Source organism: Puma concolor, chromosome D2 (genome assembly GCF_028749965.1).
Source record: "Puma concolor isolate L17-30 chromosome D2, mPumCon1.1.hap2, whole genome shotgun sequence".
Taxonomy (NCBI): Eukaryota; Metazoa; Chordata; class Mammalia; order Carnivora; family Felidae; genus Puma; species Puma concolor.
The window spans coordinates 12,576,588-12,591,500 of NC_141677.1; the positions used below are offsets into that span (position 1 = coordinate 12,576,588).

Below are 14,913 nucleotides of genomic sequence, written 5' to 3' on the forward strand. Positions count from 1 at the left end.
ACTCTAAAAGTAAACCAAGAAAACCCACATGGATATAAAGATCAGACGGGTGCTGGCCTGAGGTGGAGGATGGGGGGTGGGCAAAATGGGCGAAGGGGGCCAAAAGGTACAAACTTCCAGTGATAAAGTAGGTCCTGGGGATGTCACGCATAGCACGGGGCCCACAGTTACTAATAGGGTACTGCATATCTGAAAGTACTTCAGAGCATGGACCTCGAAAGTTCTCATCACAAGAAAAAAAAACCCTGTAACTACACAGTGATGGACGTCAGCTGGACTTATAGTGATCATTTTGCAATATATGCAGATATCAAACCATTACACTGTACCCCTGAAATATTGATATGTCAGTTACAGATCAGTAAAAAAAAAAAAATAATGAATCCGTGTAAAGTATCCTGAGACTGAAAAGTTTAAGAACCACTGCTCTAGAAAATGCCCTCAACAGCAGAGCTATTCAAGGCACTACAACTAAGTAACTCCAGCTACACAGAGTATGTTAAGGGTGACCTATTTCCCTGGACAATGAGGTCTGAGAGTACAAATTGAGACATTATTCTGCATTCATTTAAGAAAACAGTACCTTGAACACTATCACGTTAGCCTTTCTGTCGTTAAATTTGGACACCTACTCTCTCCTTCAGGCTGCCTTGGGCTTAGGGAGCCCAGTTCTGAAGTCCCTGAAACACAGGGAAGTGACGAAAAGGCACATGATGCCTGGGTGAGGTCTCGCTGGGCACGGGAGTGTGATTAAGAGACCCCGCCCTATCCCTCAGTCAGGCAAGCAAGGCGCCCAGAAGACTTCAGGAAAGGGGAGAAAGCAATGCAGCTGCACTCCCGGCCTAGAATCCGCTGCCTGCCCGTCCGGTCCTGTCTCTTCGCCGGTGACCCCAAAGTGTTTAGGATCCGACCGTTACAGACGCCTCTGGCTGTTCCCAAGTCCAGTAAAGGTCAGATGAAGTGCAGGGCGGCTTCCTAAAAAATCATGCAAGGGGAGGAAACGGATCCCGAGGTCTAAAAAACACTGCCCACCTGCCTGGTCTGCGGGGGCCTCGGTCAGGCTGTGCCGCGGGGAAAACACGGCGGGCTGGTTATCGGATCGCTGCTTTCTTTACCGCCCACGCTTGGCTCACATTGGCCAAGACCCACTCACTCTACTTTTCCACGGGTTTCATAGATCAGCGACTCAAAATTCCAGGGCTGGTTAGAGTGGCTGGAATAATTCACGAAGCCAACACTCCCAGGAGTTTCCTCACTCTAGGAAGTCGTGCACTTTCTGTCCCGTCCTCATAAAGGCATTTATATGAAGCTGGCTGAGCAGAAATGGGACCAAACTGGGACAGTGGGGTCAGCACTCCTCACGGTGTTTCCGTATCACCGCGCCTCCGGCATAACACGGGGTGAGGAACTGGAGCCCCATTTTCTATTTCCCTTTTGCTAAAATCAAACCTTATAGATGGGGTTCGCCCCAAGGCAAGGCTAAGATACTAATGACACTGTTGTTGCTTTAGGAAAAACAGCTGATCACTAGCTCAAGGCTGGAGATACAACTAAAAGCATTAGCTGAAGAATGAATTTGCCTCAAAAAGAGTTACGCAAAAAGACAGTCACAGACAGACATGGGAAATTTTTATAACACGACAGGACAGAAGAGGCACGCTACTGAAAATCTGAGAAGAAAATCTGATTGCGTGTTTTATGACTAGAGGCAGATCTTTTCTGCAAACATCAAATGGTCTACTCACAAGGTCCTTTGTAGGGTTTCTAACTCGGAAGAAGTAGACGACCAAGGTGGTGGGTAAGAGCTCCCACACGAAAAGAACCACTCCAAACACCACATATCCGGCATCCCCCAGCTGGTTTTTCAGATCCGCCTGCGGAAAAGAGAGGAAATGGAGTCACCAGACTGAGGGCGGAGGAAAGAAGTCTGATCAGATTCTTCCTAACGTGAACAGAGACTAATTCTAATGCTACGACGTGCGTGCTGAAATCAGGCAAGACTAATGGTCCAGACCACAGGTGGGGGCTTATTTCAGCCACACAGGAGAGACAATTATCACCTTCAAGAGAATCAAGGACAGAAACTGCCCATCTCTGATGTTTTACTCCTCCAGCCTCCAAAATCTTCCTCATATCCTAATTAAGTCTCCTGAATTTACGTTGACTTTCTTTCCTTCAACAATCAAATAATGAGCCGTTATGTCACCCCCTCCCCAATTTTTAAGAGCGGCATGTAACTGTGACCCTTTGTCTCATCCCTAGGATAAACACGTGGATTTTTTAAGCGGGGGAGAGGGGCAGAGAGAGAGAGAGGGAGAATCCCCTATGGGCTCCATAACCCCAGGACTGTGACCCAAGCCAAAATCGGATGCTCAATCAACTGAGCCACCCAGGAGCCCCAACCCATCAATTGCGCAGGCTAGATTGTCTGGAAACAACTGTTCAGAGTCCAGGACGTTTGTCCGGACCAGTGAGACAGCTGAATGGGCCTGGTGCGTCGTCCCTCCCTTCCTGCAGGGCACAGGGCCTGTGAGAAGCACACATGGTCGCGTCTGGGCAACTCCACCAGAGAGGCCAGCATCTCAAACCTAGACAGTGTGCCAGAATCGGGCCATAGCTGGCCAATCACCTCAACTCGATCCTTCTGCCTTCTCCATTACGTGGGATTCGAAGTACAGTAACCAGCACTAACCATGCCACTCTCGGAAGGATCCCTCTCGAGCTTTGCATCTCCAGTCCCATTTCTGCTACATCTCCGCAGTACGCTGTCCCTTCTATTCATTCTACACGAATAGCGGGCAGCTTGTGGCCACCTGTTAGATTTGCTCCTAGATCTCTCAGTTGCAACCCACAGGTCTAGCTACTCGTGAACAACCATCTCCCTAAAAAAAACAACAGGACTTTCAAGGTCGTGGTATTTTAAATTTGTTATCACCAGAAGCCCTTAACTGAAAGAAAAATTGAAATAATTATTTTGTTAAAACCTAATCTCTGTTGTTTAATGGATATGAAGTTTCAGTTTGGGAAGATGAATGAGTTCTGGAGACAGAAGGTGGTGATGGTTGCCCAACAATGGGAATGTGCTTAATGCCAGTGATCTGTACACTTAAAAATGGTTACAATTGTAAGTTTTATGTATATTTTACTCCATGAGATCCTTTGTCTTACGAATAAGTCTCTAATTTATTATTGCTTAAAGTTTATATGTATGTGTGTGTGTGTGTGTGTGTGTGTGTGTGTGTGTATTTGAAGTATATTTATTTATTTTGAGAGAGAGAGCAGGAGTGGGACAGAGAGAGAGGGAGACGGAGAACCCCAAGCAGGCTCCACGCTGTCAGCACAGAGCCCAATGTGGGGCTCAAACCCACAAACCGTGAGATCATGACCTGAGCTGAAACCAAGAGCTGGACGCTTAACCGACTGAGCCACCCAAGTGCCCCAAAGTTTCTATTTTTTAATGTTTGATTTTCTCAAAACAGGGCGCACCTTCAGCAGTGCTCAACTTTCTACCATCCTGCACGTGTGGTATTGGTTTGGGTGGTGGTGGCTGTTTTAATCTTTTCTAATTATGACACCTTCCATGTGCCTGTCCTGAATTTCCCTTTGTCCTCGCGTGTTTATTGTGGTCATTTAGTGCCTTCCTCCAGGGTCTTAATCCGGCCCAGGTACTGAGCACCGCTGGGATTTCTAGAAGTGCGTCTGTATATGGTTGAATATTCAGTATTTTTCCAGGAAAAGTTAAGGGCTTTTGCAATTCAATCCAGTAGACTCCTGTCATAAAACAGAAGTTCTGTTTCTCTCTTGTAATGGCCTGTGTGTGTGTTCTCCTCAGTGGACATAAGTCGCTCCCCCAGACAGGGAGGGAGTCTGTGAACGTTTGTGTCCCCAGCACCCCGTCCACGGCTGAGGACAAAGCGTCGCTATTTCCCAAATGAGGGGATGACTTACGTTCAGTCTTTCTCATTTGGACAAGAATCCCAAATGATACGTCGCTACCTTTGTTTGTGGCTTTATAATTTATGAGCTTCTAGGATATATTAAATGAGAAGAACAGCAGATGGAGACAACTGCTAAAAGGAGCTTTTACTAACACCTTAATACCCCAGTCATTTTTGTCTCGAGTTCCTCAAATGTTGTTGTTTACAGGCTCCATTTTTTTTTTTTTAAGTCATGGTTTTATGTATTTTCTGAAACCTGCATACACTCTGTTTTCCCTTGGCAAATTTCACCCTTTAAGGAAACCATCTCACATTTATATGGAAGCACTTAAAATTTTTTTTTAAGTACTGCTTGACAAGAGCCCCAGAAAGGAGAAAGGAGAAGTGGATGCATGTGTGTGCCTGCATGTCTGTGTGCGCGTGTCTCTGTGTGTGTGTGTGCACATATATACCCTAGTTCTCTCAGAAATGTGAGCTGGAACAAGGCAGGTACTATGATCCCATTTTACAGATGAGGATGCAGATACCACACAGGTTAGCGACCGGCAAGGTCACCCAGCTATTTAGCCGCAGAAGCAAGGAGCTTATACCTCTCTGCCACATGGGATGCTGCGAAGCAAAGAGTCGCCGTTCAGGTGACAGATCGCCGGCACCCACTGACCTGGTCTGATACATTGTACCAGTCGTAATCAAAGGAATGGACGTTCTTGCTCTGAGAAAACGAGAGGATGAACAGGTTGTAGCAGGCCCGGGAGGCGTAGAGGAGGATGACGGTCACTCCGATGGCGGTCACTTGACACACGGAGGAGCCCTGGAAGAGCGGGAGCCATGAGGGCTGCGCCCGATCCGGGTCCGGGACACCGGCCTCCTCCCGGAACCCGGCCTGTGTTCAGCCTAATGCCTCAGAGGCATGCGCTATGGTGCCCGCGAGCCCCATCAAAGCCTCCACCCTCAGACATTAGACCGAAGCCCAAGCTTCACTGCATCCCACATCCCCCCTAAAAATTTTTAATTAAAAAAAATATTTTTTAATGTATTTTTGAGAGAGAGAGCGAGAGAGACAGAGCATGAGCAGGGGAGGGGCAGAGAGAGAGGGAGATGCAGAATCCGAAACAGGTTCCATGCTCTGTCAGCACAGAGCCTGATGAGAGGCCTGAACCCACAAACACAAGATCATGGCCTGAGCCGAAGTCGGCCGCTTCACCAACTGAGCCACCCAGGTGTCCCTCCCCTCTGCAAATTTCAGATTATCTTCATATAGATGCTTCAAAATCTGGAAGTCAATTTGGAGATGCCTTAAATATGGGCCATTTGCTTAATGCAAAGTCAAGTGGCTTAGGTTGTTCAATTTCCAAGACGACCCCTGACTTATGAGCCCAGTGCACAGCCTGTGGCCCAGGGAGAGCCCATCTCAGCAGGATGGTAGCTGGGAGAGTGCGATCCCGCTGATGGTGGCTCTGGGCAGGGAGCACTGCCTCAAAGTCCAGAATCTTCTAAGCCGGAAGCACTGGAGTCACAGTGTCACTCTGGACTTGGAATTACGGAATTACATGGAAATTGGTGATTTGTGCCCCAATTTAGGAAGCTATCGATTTACAGTCAATGGGTGCCAGCTAGAAACACACAGTTGACAAACATAACCAAAAAACTGAAATCGATTTTTGAGATTTGCATTTGGAAGTCACTAGTTAATGAGATAGTATTTTATTTTGTCAGTAGTAGGTTATTAGCTTGTTTGCCACAGGGGTGACCTAAATGGTCTTTGGCAGTCTGAAATTTAACCCTTCCTGTAAAAACCACAATTCTGATTTTTGTGGGTTTTTTTTCTGTAAAAAAATTTTTTTTTAATGTTTACTTATTTTGAGAGAGAGAGAGAGAGAGAGAGAGAGAGAGAGAGAACCCACAGGTAAAGCATGGAGGGAGAGAACTTATAAGTGGCAACTATTCTGGTGGGTACAACATATTCTGGTTGTACCGAAGTCTTTTGGGATTTTGCAAGAGGTCAGCCACTCACAGGATGCCTGGTGATGGCTCTGTATTTCTTTTTTTTTTTTTTTTTAATTTTTTAATGTTTATTTATTTTTGAGACAGAGAGAGAGCATGAACAGGGGAGGGTCAGAGAGAGGGAGACACAGAATCTGAAACAGGCTGAGCTGTCAGCATAGAGCCCGACGCGGGGCTCGAACCCACGGACCGTGAGATCATGACCTGAGCCGAAGTTGGACGCTTAACCAACTGAGCCACCCAGGTGCCCCACGGCTCTGTATTTCTGAAGTCAGAGGCACAGATTTTAATCTACTGGTCACTGCTGAAGACACGACACTGGAGACAGAGCTGCCTCACGGTCTGCAGACCGAACATTTACCACAGCCAGCTGGGCCTCGGGGCACAGAAGGCAGCCAAGGGGGTCTGCCGCAGGACACGGTCGCGGAAGGTGAGAAGCAAGGGAGCTACGGAAGTCACTCAACCATGTTACAAATGAGAAAAGCCAAGGTCCAGAGAGGTCAAGTGACTGGTGTGGTGGGGCCGCTCCCCGGCCTCCACACTTCACTGAGCTTCTCGACAAAGGGAAGCTTGGGATCAAGCCGCTCAGGGGCACCTGGGCACCACAACCCCAGGAGCATATCCACCCCCCCCCTTTTTTTTAATATTCATTTTTGAGAGACAGAGACAGAGCGTGAATGGGGGAGGGGCAGATAGAGGGAGACACAGAACCAAAGCAGGCTCCAGGCTCCGAGCCGTCGGCACAGAGCCCGACGTGGGGCTCGAACTCATGAACCACGAGATCATGACCCGAGCTGAAGTCAGATGGTCTGAGCTTAACGGTCTGAGCCCCCCAGGCGCCCCTGTCCTTTCTAACTCCAGGGAAAGGAAGGAGAAAACAGAGACTCGAGGGTGTGCCATACAGCAGCAAAGCGAGAGAAGGGGCCAGGAGCCTCCCTCTCATAGCATCTGCCTCCATCCCTGACTAATCAGCAGGAGAGAGACATTGTTCTGAACCCCAGGGGGCGCTGTCCACACTGGGATGTCCACCATCCCCTGACATGCAGGCCGTCCCGAGGGGAGCGTGAATCGCACCTGACAGACCCCGGGGCCAGCCTGCCGGGTCCCAAGTTGAGCTGAGCATCCACTGAGTGTGCAACCCAGGGCGAGCTACTGACCTCTGCGCCCTGGTCCCCCGGTCCATGAAGTGGGGAATAATACCTCCCCCCAGGGATTTGTGAGGATTACATTAGCTTCCCCGTGTAGAACGCTTATCTTCTATAAAAGTGCCTGGAGCACAGGGGTCACTGGGTGTGTGTTTCTACGAATATTATCAGCACGGTCAATCCTGCCAAGTCCTTTAAACACTGTATCTATAAGCCAGAGATGACCTCTCTGCCAGTAATTCTGCACTCTTGGTTCCGTTGAGCCAGCTCGAACGGAACCCTCCTTGCATACAAAGTTCACGAACTACACAGCTCTGTGTTTTGGCAACCACGGCACGGCTAATCATTTCTAGGGCAGGTGTGAAAGGTATCTGTTGAGTTGTCTGTTTGCAACCAGGAAACTATTTTCGGAATAAGTTTACCGAGGGGATCTTGACCGTCATTCCACCTACCTTAGACTCCAAGTAAATGTTGGCTAAGGACATCTTCGAGATTTTGTAGAGACAGATGGAGAGCGAGACGGCACACAGCACAAAGAGAGTGTCATTAATGGCCACACGCACGGAGACAATGACCTTCCTCTCCCAGTTTCCCGTCTTCACCAACACCGCACAGGTTAAATTCACCAACAGGAAAACGAGGCTGATGAAGAGTGAGGCCAGGTAGAGGGGTAACCTGGAAGGGACCAGTGAGAAATGTCAGACGCTGCCTGCACGCTGGCTGTACGTTCTGGATCCATCCAGAAGGAAACCGCGGGACTTTCTGGTTGGCTGCCAGAAGCAACACATACCAGAGTTATCGGACACCTACGAGGGCAGATTTCGGAGGTGGCTGTTCCACGATTCAAGTTACAGACAAAAGGGGCGCCTGGGTGGCTCGGTCGGTTGAGCGGCCGACTTCGGCTCAGGTCACGATCTCGCGGTCCGTGAGTTCGAGCCCCGCGTCGGACTCTGTGCTGACAGCTCAGAGCCTGGAGCCTGCTTCAGATTCTGTGTCTCCCTCTCTCTGACCCTCCCCCGTTCATGCTTTGTCTCTGTCTCAAAAATAAATAAATGTTAAAAAAAATTAAAAAAAAATTACAGATAAAACTACATGTTGTGCCCTCAGGAAGGTGCCCTCGGAGCCACCCTTCCCTGCATCCGGGAGGCCATGCGGACTGGGTGGGACAGCGCACGTCCGGACTGAAGCCCCCGCTGAGCGCTCACTCCTCACGAGGACACGCTGAGAGTGAAGCGCATGGGCTCCAGGTCAGAGGAGGGTCTCAGGGGGGCACCCACAAGGCTGCGCTCGGGGACCCTGGGCAAAACCACCCCGTGGGAGCCTTAGCCTCGTCATCTGAACGCAGACTAAATTAACACCTGCTTTGCAGGGTGTTGCTGAGGACTAAGTGTGTGTGTATACAAGGCTGTACCCCCCCCAAAAGTCACGGATGGAGGGGGGAGTCTGGGTGGTGCTCACATTGACCCGGAAACACTCACTACTGAGGCAGTATTCTCCGGCAATGCAAATCTGCCCAAGCATCTTGCCCGAGGCTGAACGGACGCAAAATGTCTAGGTCACTGCCAGTTTTACCTTGTAGTTTCCCAGATCTCCTCATGTCCTGGGTGACTGGTGCAAGGTCTACAGAAAGACTTCTCGGATTTACTAGAACCAAAATCCGCAGCCTCACGCTTATCTTCAAGACTGCCCATACCCTTCGCTTCCTTCGGCAGATGTGCAAACAAGGAACAGACCTGCCTGGCTCAAAACCAGACTGGTCTAACTGGACTACATTTGGAAATCCAAAAGATGGAAACCGTCGGCTCGAAGTGGTCTGGAAGCTACAGAATGACACCGGTGTCTTCAAAAGCTGTGACAGACCGGGACCCAGAATCCCGGATCGGAGTCCCAGCTCCAGACCTCATGGCACTGACGGGACCCACGGAGGGAGGGGCAGAGGCAGAAAGAGAGCGTAAGTAAAGGGTGAGGAAGCCAGACATAACTCAACACTGACCGTGTGGCACCCAGGGCAGCTGGTATGGGGTGCCTCCCTGCCACACGTTTCCACCTTGGGTTTGCAACCAAGCCTCCGCCACACCCTCCCTCCTTTCCATCACCCTGCCCTGCCCTCACCTGCCTGGCGTGACCCAGAGAAGAAGGGTGTGGGCGACACATGGAGCTGAGACGTCAGGCGAGTCTCTGGGCCACTCTGGCCTGCGTGTCCTTATCTGAGAAACAGAGATGAGGATTCCTATTCTGCCTCAAAGAGCTGCTGTGGGAATCCAGCGGGTCCTGCGCCTTCTGGTTTCTCCTCTGTCCTCACGCCACGGAGCCTCACGGTCTCACCCCAGCCTCTCCTATTGCCCACAAAGTCTTTACCTCTTCCTGTCATTCCTTCCTCCGCAGGTCCTCCCCTGCTGACCCCACGTTCTCCCAGGCCCCCATGACCCACGCATCAAACCCAAAGGTGTCAACTCTTGGCCGCCATCTTGCCCCACCTTCCTGGTGCTCCCTTATCCATCACTCCACAGCCCTCACCTGCCTCACGTTCCCCTGTCTGAGCCTGCCCCTTGGATAGCCTCTGGTTCCTCTTCCTCCCCTTCCTCCCCCAAAGTGATGACATCCTTGGCTCTCTCCTCTACCCCTGTTCCCCGGGAAATACGTTCACTCTTACAGCTTCTGTACGACCAGGTTCATAAAGATCTTGTCCTGAGCCACTGCCCCCATCCTACGACCAGACCCACATTCCAAACAGCTGCCACCCTGTTGCCTCAGACTGTGTCCAAGCCTAATTCCCGACGGTCCTCCTCCAGCACTTCTCTCTTTTCCTGTTTCTATGAAAGGCACCGTCATTTTTTTTGCAGACTCCTGAACTATAAAGATCTTCCTTGATTACAACCCCGGTTTACTCAGCTGTGAAGGTCAACAGATTCTTTATTCCTGCTCCCCGGTGTGCCCCCCTCCCCGTCCTCACCAACCACATGGTCCCATGCCTTCTGTCTAGAACCAACGTGCTGGTGTCCAGATTGACCCTCACCCTAAACCCCACCCTAAACCCTCTACTCCGCCACACTCCCAATCAGTCTACGGAGCCAGGTCAATCGGTGGGTGCCCCACATCCTAATTAAGCCAGTCTGTGTGTTGTCGTGAAGCCCACAGATGTCCCCATCTCCCCCTGTCTTTACCCAAGCTGATCTTTCTGCCTAAAACCTTCCTGCCCCGTAATTTCTATCCCGGCCTGCTCTGAGTGCTTCTAAGACCACCTGCCAAACAGAAACCTGTTATTGTCTTTTTTCTCTTTTTAATGTTTATTTTTGAGACGGGGGGTGGGGAGAGGCAGACAGAGAGAGAGAGAGAGAGAGAGCGAGCATATAAAGGAGGCTCTGTGCTGAGAGAACAGAGCCCCATGCAGGGCTCGAACCCACAAACTGTGAGATCATGACTTGGGCCGAAGTCCGATGCTTAACTGACTGAGCCACCCAGATGCACCGAAGCCTGTTTTTGTCTTCAATAAGCTGTGTTGTGAGACGTGAAACAATATGGAAAAAGTACTTTTACTCCAACATTAAGGTAAAAGTCAGCTAAATCGTCAATGTGGTAAAACAACTCCGTCCTGGGAAATGTATACAAAAACCTATGATGGAAAACATCACTGTGTTTCCTCAGGGCTGGAGGGGGGTTGTGTGGGGAGGAGAGTGGGGGAGCTCAGTAGATTTGGTTTCTTTCTTTCCACAGGTCCACATTCCAAACTTTCAATCTTTTTCTATTTTATCATTTTTTACAAAAAAAAAAACAAAAACAAAAACAAAAAAAAACCTTACAAAACTTCACTTTTCCTCCTGGGTCTGCAGCTCTGCAGAAAAGAGATTTAGATGGTGGGCAGGGGTGCAGAACAGATCCTAGGGCAAATGTGTGTTTCCATGGCAACAATGTACACTCTCCCCCAGAATTACTGCCTTTCAATTCAAACCATAGGGTCAGGATAAACAGCCTATGATGAGAAAAAAAGGCCAAAGGAGAAGAAAATCAGTGGGGCCCTGCATCTGGGAAGACGACTTTGCTCATGAGCCCAGAGGGATCAGCTTCTGGCTAGTCCCCAAGCGCAGAGATGGTGGGCCTTTGAGGTGGCTCCTAGAGTCCTGCCCACACGGGCCTGGGGACAGAAGTGCCAGCTAACGCAACACGACAGAACTTTGCTACCTTGGCTACCTCCTTCGGGGAGGGGATGGCGCTAACGGATTAGAAAGCGTCGTTTCCATTTCTCTTCTTAGATCTTAGATTCCTTACAGAACCGGAAAAGCAAAGCCTGGCTCATTACATTTTTACTTACCAACAACAACAAAAAAATCAAAGATGGAGGGAAAACGGTTTAAAAGGCTTAAAGTCAAAGCGTTCTCGAGCACCCAGCCCCGTAGGTTCCAGCCCTGCATCGGGCTCTGCACTGACAGTGCTTGCTTGGGATTCTCTCTCGCTCTCTTCCTCTCTCTGCCCCTCCCTCCCTCCCTCTCTCTCTCAAAGTAAATAAATAAGCTTAAAAAACAACAACAACATCGAACTGCTATGGGAGTAGCTTGGGGTGAGGAGTTGCAACCAGTTCTAGACTAAGGGCTACGGTTTCATTTCAAATGAGTCATGATTCAATTAGAAAAGCCAGTCTAGGGGCACCTGGGTGGCGCAGTCGGTTAAGCGTCCGACTTCAGCCAGGTCACGATCTCGCGGTCCGTGAGTTCGAGCCCCGCGTCGGGCTCTGGGCTGATGGCTCAGAGCCTGGAGCCTGTTTCCGATTCTGTGTCTCCCTCTCTCTCTGCCCCTCCCCCGTTCATGCCCTCTCTCTGTCCCAGAAATAAATAAACGTTGAAAAAAAATTAAAAAAAAAAAAAAGAAAAGCCAGTCTATTTACAAGCCAATGTATCAAAGCATCTCAAGGGATAAATCATGGCCTGAAATGTCTGCAGGGGCATCTGGCTTAAGGAAATGGGGAATCAAGCAGAGGAGATAGAAGAGATAAACACGAATAACTCTGAGGATTTATTATTAGACCGGAGTTAACAGGCTTCTCCCACTGAAACCTTACCCCTCCTGGCTTCTTATGCCTTCTCCAGCCCAAGCATCGCATCCAGCCAGGTTTCTCCGGGTCTCCTCCCTTCATTTCTGCAAATCCCCTCCCACTAGAAACAGCCTATCCTACTGTCTGCACTTTGGTTCCAGAATCAAGTACAGTCCCCACACACTCATCTTCTCACCGAAAGGAATCCCATCCCCCAAGTGCTCAGGCTGCAAATTTTCTGACCAGTGCTTTGGGATTTCACTTCGAGAAGACACCTTACTACCCCAGGCTCAACCAACTGCTTCCAAGACAAGACCAGCTCCGTGATCCAATCAGAACATTCTTCCTCCACCCCAATCTTCACCCATTCTTGGCTCCCCAGTCCCCAAAGCTATCTACATTTCCAGAGTCAAGAGGATGGAGGCAGAGATTATGGGTGCAGAGGAAAGGCCAGGTACTTTGCTTCCGGAGAAGTTAACTTGGGAACTGCTCCTTTAAATGGTTCTCCTTATTATAATAATATCATATCATATTATATTATATATTATATTATATTATATATTATATTATATCAGTCATATATTATATTACTATATTATATTACATTTACTATTACATAATATTTATTATTATTATTATATTATAATAGTAACATTATTTCATGGTGGACCCTAAAATCCCAGTTGAGTAGTCTGGTAGAAACATGCACAAAGTAGTGAACAAAGACATCAAGATGAGGTGAAAAAAAAGAAACGTGGCCAAGACTTGTCTCTTGATCTGAGTACTGTCATATCACTTCCTCAATTTCAGTTTTCTTGGAAATAAAATGGGAGATCAAAATATGCACTTCCGTGACCTTAAAAGTTCTCATCACAAGAAACAACAATTTTTGTAACCATGGATGGTAATGCAGGTTAACTAGACTTACTGAGGTGATCATTTTGCAATACACATATACCAACATCAAATCATTCTGTGGTACACCTGAAACTAATACGACATTGTATGTCAATTACATCTGAATAAAAGTACATCTTCGGAATTTTAAACAGAAAGCATTTATACATTTCAAATTATATATTTACGTAAAACATAACAGGCACACATTTTTACACACTTCTCAAGGAACAAAGGAAATACATTCTCATTCTGATTCAAGGAGGTAACTGGCCAAAGTCGCCTTTTCAGAAACATCCGCCCATGGCAGTGGGGCCCTCCCGGGCAAGGACATCAGAACACCGTATGCTGGCCTCACCCCTTCCGAATGCCTGGTCTCCCTTTCCCCCTGACCAAGTCTCACATTCTTTAAGCCACTGGTTCTTTGCCGTTGGGGTGGAGGGTGCTGGGGTCACCGACCTCTCTGAAAATTTTGGGAAACCCATGAGCCCTCTCCACAGAAAAACATGCCTATCGACCTCTTCACATAAACGTGGCATGTGATTTAAGGCATTTCCTTCCAGATTATGAGCCTCTCCTCTCAGCTCAGCACAGACTGACTTCTTCCACAAAATTCCCGTGACTCTCACAGTGCACAGAGCCCGAGGCAGAGACTGCTCCTCCTCCTGAACAACCACTGCTTTGCCTGATTCTGTGAGTTTTTGTGTTGTTTAAGGACCTCTTTACAGAGTGTTTGGTTCTCAAGGACGAGGACTACATTTCTGCCTCAGGGTGCCTCGCCTAGTACTAAATAGTCAAAAACGTATTTGCTGGACGCGGATGGAAATTCCCCCGGGGTACTTACCGGTATTTGAGTAATTCTGGAGAATATTTTGACTTGGCTTTGAAAATCACCTGCAAGACAGAACAACATGGCGGGTTGGGGATGCGATACGTTGACAACACCAACAAACCAACATCATCGCTTCAACGCCCCTTTCCCTTTATACCCAGGTGCCAGGGCACAGCTTCTGAAATGGACAGATCTGCTTTGTGAGAATGTTTGTTAAGCTAAAGATTTTTTAAGCCACCCATACAATTTTCAAGACCAAGGTATTTAAAAATGGTGAAAATGGGGGTGGGGGGACACCTGGGTGGCTTAGTCAGTTAAGCATCTGACTTTTTGTTTTGATTCAGGTCATGATCTCATGGTTGGTGAGTTCAAGCCCTGCAACGGGCTCCATGCTGACAGTATGGAGCCTGCTGGGGGTTCTCTCTCTGCCCCCAACCTTGTTCTCTCTCTCTCTCTCTCAAAAGTAAATAAAACTTAAAAAAAAAAATTTTTTTTAATGATGAAAATGGTAAAAAGGGGAGAAAATGTAAAGGTATTAGTGGTCTACCAGTGCCAAGGTGTTTCTCTTATGATAAGATTCATATTTGAAGGGCGCCTGGGTGGCTCAGTTGGTTGAGCGGCCGACTTCGGCTCAGGTCATGATCTCACAGCTTGTGAGTTCGAGCCCCACATCAAGCTCTGTGCCTGGAGCCTGCTTCGGATTCTGTGCCTTCCTCTCTCTCTGCCCCAACCCACTCGCATTCCCTCTCTCTCTCTAAAAAATAAATAAACATTAAAAAAATTTAATAAAGATTCATATTTGAGCCCATACTCCCACCAGAGATAAACAGCCTACCCTTACCCTTTATTAGAATTTTCACTGGCACCAAATTCATGCTGTTTGAACATAAGCATCCACGCACCCAGGCCTCACACTTTGCAGCCCACTTTGTCAATGTCCCTGGTCTCTAGAAGCATCAAACCATTATCTATAGGAGAAAGGTCACGTGTTGGGAATTCGCCACAGCTTTTGCGTCCTGCACAATTGCTAATGCGTCCATGCAGGGTGCAGCGGCCGGCCTGGCAGAGACT

General features: G+C 48.5%; 1 protein-coding gene across 5 annotated transcripts in view; it reads right to left on the bottom strand.

The window, feature by feature from the left end:
- The window catches only part of GPR137B (G protein-coupled receptor 137B), a 56,567-nt gene that overhangs the window by 20,498 nt on the left and 21,156 nt on the right, over nucleotides 1-14,913 (bottom strand). For 3 of the 5 annotated variants that reach the window (XM_086679611.1, XM_025914973.2, XM_086679612.1), the window contains exons 2-5: nucleotides 13,855-13,904; nucleotides 7,540-7,762; nucleotides 4,600-4,749; nucleotides 1,746-1,874 (exon numbers count right to left, since the gene is read on the bottom strand). In XM_086679611.1, the coding sequence (XP_086535737.1) occupies nucleotides 1,746-1,874; nucleotides 4,600-4,749; nucleotides 7,540-7,762; nucleotides 13,855-13,904 (552 nt within the window). Of the gene's footprint in view, nucleotides 1-563; nucleotides 681-1,745; nucleotides 1,875-4,599; nucleotides 4,750-7,539; nucleotides 7,763-13,854; nucleotides 13,905-14,913 lie in introns of those variants that run through there. The other 2 variants (XM_086679613.1, XM_025914974.2) reach the window with 2 other exon arrangements.